The sequence below is a fragment of the Lissotriton helveticus genome, chromosome 6 (assembly GCF_964261635.1).
Source record: "Lissotriton helveticus chromosome 6, aLisHel1.1, whole genome shotgun sequence".
Taxonomy (NCBI): domain Eukaryota; kingdom Metazoa; phylum Chordata; class Amphibia; order Caudata; family Salamandridae; genus Lissotriton; species Lissotriton helveticus.
Window position 1 is genome coordinate 991719097 of NC_136067.1, and position 10320 is coordinate 991729416.

General features: G+C 47.5%; 1 protein-coding gene across 1 annotated transcript; it reads left to right on the forward strand.

Moving 5' to 3' along the window:
* The first annotated feature begins 6815 nt into the window (after positions 1 to 6815).
* Positions 6816 to 9417, forward strand: PRR18 (proline rich 18). Its single transcript, XM_078646919.1, has one exon. It carries the CDS (start codon positions 7031 to 7033, stop codon positions 7784 to 7786), a length of 756 nt encoding a protein of 251 aa, XP_078503045.1. The 5' UTR covers positions 6816 to 7030; the 3' UTR covers positions 7787 to 9417.
* Positions 9418 to 10320: the final 903 nt, after the last annotated feature.

Genomic DNA, 10320 nt, shown 5'->3' on the forward strand with positions numbered 1-10320 from the left:
CTCCTTTACTCCAAGGGAGATTCTTCAGTCACCCAGCGTTGTGCAGGCAGTCAAGGTTTCTTGTTAGAAGAATCTTGTCCAGGTAAAATCTAAAGTCCTGTGATCAGGTAACCCACTTTATAGCCATGGAAAGGGGTTGGAAAGATTCTGTGGAGCCTCCTAGAGAAGGGGCAGGACAGAGGGGTAGCTACACCCATGTCCTTTGTCCAGTTTTGCACCAGAGTAGGAGCCAATGGCTCCCAAAACAGGTTTGAGCTGAACTATGCACAGGGACTCCAAATGTACCCCTAGTGCAGACTTTCTGGCACTCAGAGAGTACACCCACCAGCCTCAATACACTAAATTCTGTCTGGGAGGTGGTTACACCTCCCTGTGACAGGATGCCTATTGTCATGCCTTCCTCTGTGCAAGATTGGCTCAGCAGCAGGAGGGCAGACCCGTGTCTGTGGCTGGCAGCTTCCATTTTGTGCTGCTCAGGTCGGGAAAGCTGGTAATGGGTAGACCAGTGACCCACAGTAGTGGTTCTAGAAGGGTGTAATCGTACCTCCACACCAGTTACTGGTGTGAAGGTTTGACTCCAAGGTGTTTGACACCAAACACTACATGTTTTTAAGCAGCTGTCTTAAAGTTAGCATTTACCACGAGGTTATAATGCACTTTAACATATATGTCTGGCTGCATAACAGACAACCCCAGAAAACGGTCTCCGAAGGCTGCAGAGGGGCTCTGCTCAAGCAGGGGCACCCTCTCACATAAAACCTACCACCCTGCCTGCAGGATTGTTAAGGCCTGCATTAGGGGTGACCATTAGGTATTTAAGTGTAGTGATTTAGAGAGATATAATGAACCTATATCTCTTTAAGTGGTGCAAACACCATCTTACACATTCTGCAGTAGCAGGCCTGTCTTGTCAATTTAGATGGCCTCTCATTGGTGGCATAATACATGCTGCAGCCCATGGGAGGCCTCTGGGGTACCTATGCCCTGGGTACATGGTGTACCATATGCTAGGGACTGATAAGGGTACTCCATTATCCAATCTGGAGTGTACCTAAAGTACATGCATTTCAATTTAAGGGAGAACACAGCTAGACTGGGGTCCTGGACAGCAGGATCCCAGTCAGACTAGGACAAAAACTATGTGACATCAGCAAAAAGTGGGGGTAACCATAATAAGCAGATACTACTTTCCTACAACAGAGATAACACTTCATATTCAATATGCTCAGAGGGATGTGGTTCCACCATCACCACTGCTGGCTTCCATATTTGTAAGGCCCCCATTGAGACCTGCATCCTCCACTACCTACCTCCATTTCAGGCACTGGTAACGGCACACTAAAAAGTTATCCTCCCCAGTTTGAGACTTCTTTACAATTAGCAAGCAGACAGATGGTATTGCAGTATGCTCCATTTGCCACATGAGTGTTCATCGTGGTAAGCAGGGTTTGCACTATGGTATTGGAAGCCAAGCATCCCATCTGAGAAAACATCACACAATCAATTGGGAGGAGCACTTTCAAAAAATAACTGCTGGTCATGATGAGAGATGGGAAGTAGCCGAGTGCACAGTGATAGAAGAAGAAGATAGTCATAAGGAAGAAGAGAATGACAGTATTACACAAAGCAGTACTGTCCCCTGTAGTTTGCCAGCATCACCTGCATCATCAACCTCCAAATGGCACAAGACTCAGATGCAGACGCCTCCACCACATACAGTGATTCTGATCCCCAACGATGCACATTGAGTCTACACTACTACCACCACCTGTGTCAGTGGCACAACAAAAAAAAAAACAAGCTACTATTGAGGGGTCCTAAGAACGCAACCGCCCAACAGCACATTTGTACAATGAGACGCTGGCTAAAATATTAGCGCTGGACCTTTTTCCCCCTTTTTCCTTTTGTAGAACGAGTAGGATTATTGGAATTTGTGGCATCAACCAGCCCGAAATAGAAGGTTCCCAGACAGATCTGTTTTGCCATAGTTGCTATTCTAGCACTCCATTATGATGTGCTGTAATTGGTTTGTCGAGCTATGCAGCAGAGTGCTGTTCACACTATCCACATGACAACAGACCTGTGGACTGGCTGTCAATCAGTTGATCATAGGTGTATCACTGTGCACTGGATCTTTGTTGTGAGAGTTATGCAACAGCTATCTGCAGGTCTCAGTGCTGAAGAAAGTTTTAAGGGCAGCCTGCAACTGTAGCGATATTTGCCACTGAGAAATTCCATACAGCTGCAAACATCTTGAAAGAGTTTAACAGCAAGGTGTTTTTATGGCTTCACAGGCAACAGCAGTAATATAGTAAAGCCCATGGCAGAATATTTCAAGGTCTTATGTTTTGGCACATTACATCAACCTGGTTGTGCAGAACTTTCCCAAAAAAGAAGACATAGCAACATAGTGGCCACCTGATGAAGAATCTGCACTAGTAGTAGTCATTCATTCAAAGCCCAGAAGCATTTGAGGATCATTCAATTTATAACAGAGTACTGATTAAAGCCCTCAGACAGAAGGTGCCAACACGTTGGAACTCAATCTACCTTATGTTGCAACATCTAATTGAGCAGGACAGACCAATCACTGACATTGTTCTTCAAATAGAAGGGGATGTTACTGGGAAAAGCATTTATTTTGTCCTCAACTCACCATATAGCGCCTGCAAATGTAAGCAAGAAACGGGAAACATCCTTTACAACTAAACTTTTACAACGCAGTGCTATTACAACGCAGGTTTTACAACGAAAACCATTACAACGCATTGCACTGGGGGGCGCTCTAGGATAGGGAATAGATTTAATTTACTATCCAACACCTTCCTTACTATCCACGGGGACTGGAGTTGGAATAGTAAATTAAACTATTCACTATCCAGCACCCCAAAGCGTTATGCGTTGTAACAGCTTGCGTTGTAAAAACTGCGTTGTAACAGCATGCGTGGTAAAAGCATGCGTTGTAGTGTCATACATCCGCAAGAAACCAACCTTCGATCTTATGCGCCCCGGGTTTCTGCTATTGCATTGGCTGTAGGCCTAACCAGGCCAGCTTCTTCGTGTGAAACTTGGTGTACTCATTGGACTTAGGGGCATTAGATCAATCTCATTTATTTGCCCCAGACTAGGAGATGTGACCAGATGTTACACCCATCATCATTCAAATGTCCTAAGTCCAAACGGGCCATACCCAGAGCGGCTCTCAGCCAGTTCTCGTAGAGCGGGGCAGTGGATCCTTCCATAGCCTACAGATCTCCCTCCGGGCAATGAGGATCAGATACATTAGCAGGCCTTTTTGCGTTGCTGATAATATAGTCGCCAAGTTGTTATCAACACCAAATATTACCACAGATAAATTCAGGTTAAAATTTACCTTAAAAATAGCACCAAGCGCGCGTTCCACATTCTGCCAAAACCCTTTTATGACACCGCATTCAAAAAATATATGTAAATCGTCAGCCGGGGTGAAATCGCATATAGGGCATTTTGGAGAAGAGAGGGGAGCAAATTTAGCTATTTTCTTGGGGTTATAGTATAACCTATTGATTACATAAAAATGGTTCTTCTTTAGCGAGGCGGGTTTAACCACCTTATATAGCATCTGGAGGGAGGGTTCAGACAATTCTACGGCAGTGGTCTCCAAAGCTAACATATTACGGACTACGTGTTGTGGGGGAAGAACTGTATCATCATCTTCCAGCAGCTTCCTGTACCAAAACCCAACCCACTTTTTTATGAGATGTGTGTTCTGACATTGAAGCTCAATTTCCCAGTTTCCACCTATGGAGGATTTCTCTGCAGTACACCAGGCCAATTGCAAATATTTAAATCTGGAAAAAGAGTCTCCTATTTTTAACCTTAACACCTCCCAAGGGTAAATCCCATCAGCGGATACAAGATCGGACCATATCCAGATCCCGGCTTTCTTAATGGGTAATGCTAGGCTATCCTCTAAACAAACAGGTAACCCTGGTGAATCCCAATGGGGAGCAAAGTCAGAGTAATAGCCTATCCGCCATATTTTCCTGACACGGTGCCACAGATTCAGGGATGCTTTTATAACTTTCAGGCGAACCTTTTTAAAAAATCTGGGCGCGCCAAACTTATATAGAGAAACCCTCTCCACCTCAAAAGCAACCATTTCATTTAAAATCTTCCCCCAATTGGACCCCCTCCATACAGAGTAATGCCCGAATATTTTTGAACTGAAAAGCAAAGGAGTACCAAATTATGTCAGGAAGTACAAGGCCCCCTTTCTAAAACTTGCGCCTTAATTTCTTCCATGAGAGCCGATCCGTTTTATTTGACCAAATAAAACTTCCTATTTTACTTTGTATTTTGTTTATGTCTCTATGTGGAAATTCAAGGGGGATGGTGCTAAAAAGGTAGGTCAATTTTGGCAAGATGACCATTTTTACCAAATTTACCCTACCATATATTGTAAGAGGCAAATGTGTTCATCCTAAAAACAGGTGATCAATCTCCTTAGACACCTTCTTTAGATTGATCTTAGGGATGTCCTCTAAGTTGTTTACTATTGTTATTCCTAAGTATCTGAATTCTCTACTTATTTTGCCCGTCCAATTGTCAACGTTCCAAATCATTACATCTGTCTTGGAGGGCTTTGCAGGGGGGGTTTGCAAGGTACCCTGAATACGAGCCAAATTCTTCGAGAAGGGCTTCCACTCTTGGGAGATCCTCAGCAGGATCGTCAGTATACAGCAGCAAGTCATCCGCATAGAGGGCTAACTTGCTGCTATACAGATGGACGCATTAACGGAACAATTAATTTGTCCAATCTACATACTTTATACATTGCCTCTGGGTTGAGCCTGAGTGCTTTATGACAAGCTACCAGAGGGTTAAGAGCAAGTTTATTTAGTGACGTTTGTGTTTCCTCAGGACAAAGATGGTGTTTGTCATTTGAGGTGGGTTCTCCCTCCCCCTCCCTCCCTCAAATAATTATCCAATCTCTTACATAATTGTTAATTTGTAAATAGTCTTTGAAACAAAAGGTCATTCTTTCATCTACAAAATGCTGCTTCATTCTCAAGCTTCATTTTCAGCTTGTGAATCATTTTATTAGTTGCCTCGTGGTGGTGCTAACACTTGAATATCTTTTTTAGAGTTCAGGCTGCAGGGCCTCTCTCTATGGCCATTTATTGTAATTTTACATTGGATTTTTATGTGCTTGGTTTTTATATCTAGTTATGGCGTATTTAACAATAAATAATTGGGTACTCAGTATAGTTTCTATCTTGGATTGGTTGAATCTTTAAAGATGTTTTGATTGGAATGTGTTACAGCTGTTAATCTTATAATGTGATTATTTAACAAAAGAAAACTCGGTACTACTGCACAATCCACTGTTTTGGAGTAGTGGGATTGTTATAGATGCTCTGAAGCGAAGGAGTCCCAGTGCATACTCTTATTATTCCTGAGAGCGTCTTTGCATTTGTGCCGCGTCTGTAAGGCAGCGTGGGCATTGAGGCAAAGGGATTCCCTCATTTGCATTGGGCACGCCCCCATGCAAATGAGCGAACACCCCCTTCAGAAAGTGCTGGGGCTTTATGTGTGCTGGTGCTATCGGTATTACAGAAGGGGCTGCAAAAACATCTGAAGCCCATTCTGTAAAACCAAAGAGCCCCGGGTGCGCAAAGCGGGTACAAACGCCTGTTGCGCTCTTGGGGCACTTATGTAATACGGCCCCAAATGTGTAAACCTTATTATATTTCACCCTATAAAACGAGGCATACCTAGAGGGTATTGGGCTGACTCTCCCCTGATCTTTAGGAGGCAACACTATGTTGGTGTGATTCATGTCTTTGCTTCTGAGCTGAATTATACTCCGTTCAGCTATTTCATGATTTGCCTCGTGTTCTGACCTTCATTCTTTTATATGACAATGAAGTAACTGACTGACCCTTTGCCATTGATTGTACTTTCTTCACAACTAAATCTTCATGGTTTCCATAATACTTGCCAGTCTTTATTTTGTGAAGCCTAATACGTTCACTTTAACAGTAATTATAAAGTGTCAAAGAGAGTCACAATAAAAAGGTGTGAAGAGGGATAGTGAAAAGTAAAAAGTGGAAGACTCTCCCTCCGGAGCAACTAGCAGCACAAAAAGAAAATTCGAAAGAAAATGACTTGCAACCTTCCAATGCAATTTATACGTGAGGGTGGGGTGCTTATTTCCAGCTACCCTTGTTATTTGAATCAGAAGGTTGTAGGTTGACAGGGGTTGTAAATAGGGGGTGCAGTCAAGACGGGGGGGGGGGGACATGCTCAAGGATAGGGAGGTCAAAGTATAGTTACTAGCAGTGGTGCAGTTGTGTAGTGAATATGCCATTTGCACTGGTGCAAGCGTTGGCTGCTGTTGTGGTACACCATTGTCAGCGTTCAATGAGCCCCGGTGCCACTGCACCTGCTGCGCCAATGGTCGTTGTGCTCCTGCAGTTATGGCTAAATCGGAGTTTCATACGGAGTGGGTTGAAGATTTGGGCACTTAGAGCATGGGGTGGAAAATTTGGTGTGCTGGGGCAAAGACAATTGAAGCAGAGGCATTGGATGGTGGATTGAAGCATGCACTAATGGGGAGGTGAGACACGGATACGGGGATGGACGGGAGGGTGCGGTTGCAGAGGACAGCACTGAAATAAGTCGAATATTAGAAGCAGTGACAGGTCGGAAGTCGGGTTTATATTTGAGCTGGTGTGTCGGAAGCAACAGTGTGCCGGGAGTGGCATTTGGCGGAAACAGGGGGATGTGAGATTGACGGGAACAGTGAGCGCAGAGTGAGTGTTGGAAGGAGGAGGTGGCGAAAGTGGCAGCCTGGCCTGAGCTCCGCCCCTCCTGTGTGTACACATGCCTATACAGACAGCATTCCGCTCAGCCTCACAACAGGGCTGAGATTACCTGCGGCCAGTGACGGCGGAGAAGCGGCGACAGCGGCGCGGCTCTTTGTTGTGCTGAGCATGGCCACGGACCGGGCCAGCCTGCTGTAGACAGAGACCCGTCGGACCGAGGCATGTCCTTCCCTCCTATCCTGACCAGGCAGCAGCAGCAGCAGCAGCAAGCGGGCAGGAGCCAGCCGCCCCCCGACGCCAGGCCCCAGCAGCGGCAGGAGGCGCTCTCCAGCTCCTGGCCCTCGGCCACCCTCCGGAGGCAGCTGGCGCAGAGGACGCACGCAGCCACCGCCGCCGGGAAGATGCCGGTCCCCGCGGCCTTCGGGGGCTCCCCCCGGGCCCCCGCGCCTCGGCCCCTGCAGCAGCCCCGGCCGCTCTGGCGCTCCTGCGAGAGCATGGTCCCGGCCGGCCGCCGCGCCAGCCCCCCGCAGCCCCGGGCCCAGGAGGAGGGCAGCCGGCCGGCCGCCCCCGAGGAGCCGCTGCTGCGCTTCTCGCTGCGCCTGACCCCCGAGGCGGCGCTGGTCCTGCAGCGGCGGAACCTGGAGAAGCAGCTGTCCGGGCGCCGCCCCGGGGGCCCCACCGCCGCCGCCCCGGGCTGCCCGCGGAGGGCCTTCGCCTGCAGCCGGCGAGGGAGCCCGCTCGAGGGCCGGGGAGGAGGGCCCAAGCCCCCGCCGCAGGAACTGCTGCTCAAGATCTCGCTGCTCAACGACCAGAACCGCTACGACGACGTGGAGTATGAGGAGGAGGACGGCTGGGGGGCAGGGAGGGTGCCGGACGAGGGGCTGGTGAGGCGCTGCACCGAGTGGCTGCGGGGCGTGGAGAGCGCGGTGGCCCCGGACAGGCTGCACAGCCTGCCTCACCTGAGCATCACCCAGTGACCAAGGTTTGCCTCACCTGAGCATCACCCAGTGACCACTACTTGCCTCACCTGAGCATCACCCAGTGACCAAGGCTTGCCTCACCTGAGCATCACCCAGTGACCCCCGCGTGCCTCACCTGAGCATCACCCAGTGACCACTGCTTGCCTCACCTGAGCATCACCCAGTGACCAAGGCTTGCCTCACCTGAGCATCACCCAGTGACCACCACCTGCCTCACCTGAGCATCACCCAGTGACCCCCGCTTGCCTCACCTGAGCATCACCCAGTGACCACCGCTTGCCTCACCTGAGCATCACCCAGGACCACCTGGTTACTCAGTGACAGAGCCAGCATCATTCAATAATCATTGGTTGCCTCGACTGAGCGTTACCCTTGGCCTCCCTTTTGTGACCAGAGCCTTTTCCCTCCCGAGACTTATCCAGAGATCAGGGTCAGCGCCTCCTGATTGTACAGCGACCTTCTTACTTGACTGCCACCGTGAGTTTTTGCTCCAGCTAAAAATCCATCCCAGTACCCACAACCTGCCCCATCCGAGTATCCCCCAATTGAGCACATTTTGACACACCTAAGCCTCGCCTATTGAGGGAGCCTTCTCAAAGTCTCATTCATCCAGTGATCCCCGCCCCCCATCTCATAAACCTCACCGTGACCTTTATCCCACATTCCGCCCTATATAAGCAGTCCTGAACTCCTCTCCCGCCCCCATTAAACAGGATGCGGATGATCAGAGGACTAGGTTAAACATTTCCACTCAACATAAACTGTCTGCCTTACACAGCGCACACCTTCGCGTCTGGGGGTGCCTCTGCACTGCCCGCACTGCCATTTCCAGCCGCCATCAATGCATATCAAACGTAGGCGTTTAGAAAAACAGGTTTGGGGACCCCAATGTTTTGAATAACGCGAGTCTCTGTCGACCATGGAACGCCCTGGGTGGGTTGCTGTTCACCTCGGTACAATTGATAGCACCCACTTCCTCCTGAATTCTGACTTAAGTTAAGAAGGCACCACAGGTGTGTTCAGCACTGCAGGTTACATTCTGATAAAGTAAATCACGGAGCTGGGAGAGGGGTAATGCCCTGTCACCTTTCTTGGACAATCGTTGTTCCTTTCATTCCAAAACAGACAGCGATACGGAATGACACCAAAATGCCCCCCGTGGCATCAACACACCACCACGTGCCTTTCGAAGGTGCTTCTGGGAAGTTGTGCAAGAGGATGAGCAAATACTGGATCTTTCTACCTATAACTGGCCACATGAGTAACGTCTTTGCCATCCGTACACATCGCAGTGTCATAGCGACCGGAGAGCTCAGTCGGGCCATAAAGTGCTCTGACTGGATGAGGCGGCGGGGCGAGAGGGACTTCCCCCCAGTGGTGGCACGTTTCCTGGAACTGTTAAACTTTTGTGGGGAGATGAGCAGTGAGGACAATGGATTCTTTTTTTGCCAAAGGACAAATGAACAAGAGACGCTTTGTGATTAGTTTTTTTTAGTAGTTATTTAAGTTTTGTAAATAAAAAAAATGTTTTTGTATATGTGCGTTAAAGTGCAAAACCACACCATATTTATTTCTTAATAAATGATTTTATAGTTGCAGAACGTAAGTTGTACTTTACCTGAGGAGACACTTTGTGTCCTTTAATTAACTTTTTGCTTAATATCTTTTATGAAGTTCTCGTTCCTGGAGATGAACGATGCTGAACTGTCTGCCACATACTGGATTGATTGATTGGCATGATGAGTCGGGCAAGTTTTGCCACATATATACATTACGCAGTAATTGATGACATAATAAGTAACTCTTATGGGCGTTGCACTTTTAAGCGGCTTTCTGTGGTGCACGTTATTTTCCTCTGTCCTGTTCCTGCCCTTTCTGGTGATAAGCAGATACCTGCTTCACTGCCTTTCCAAGTACTTTTCGAATAAGTGTGTAGCTGACTTAATTCTCTCTAGCGTAATTACTGCATAAATAGTTGTAGTTATGTATAGCGGTGTGAGGAGCATAATCAAGCATTTAGCACTATTTTCATAATTTAAAATGTACCCTCGCAAGCAAATTGGGCCAGAGGATGCATTTTTTGCTAATAAAATAGTCCTAAATGCTACAAGACACGAGGAGCCGTCCTCTCTCTGCTAGCTCATTGTTCCTGTGCTCCCCTGGTAAGATGTTTACCCCAATTTACTCTTAATTACTCAAGCAGGTGTAATCATGTAACTTTGCATCACAAGAGTGTTACGTAAGTACTGACATTTCTCCTGCATAATACATATTTCTCCCAGGGCTAATAATAAGGCAGAGTTAGTTTGTGTTCAGACTGGAAAACAAGCATTTGCAATGCAATCGGTCTCGCCTTTGGGACCTATGTGTATTTAGCTAAGCAACACATTAGCCTGGGTGCTGAAACATCTGCTGTTGTTTAAAATGGAGGGAAAGTAAGCACCAACCTACGTGACATGCCAGGTATGGGAACACATGGAGAGAAATATTTGCCTTCAGCTAGAAATGGTATAGTCCAAAGCTCGGTTTTT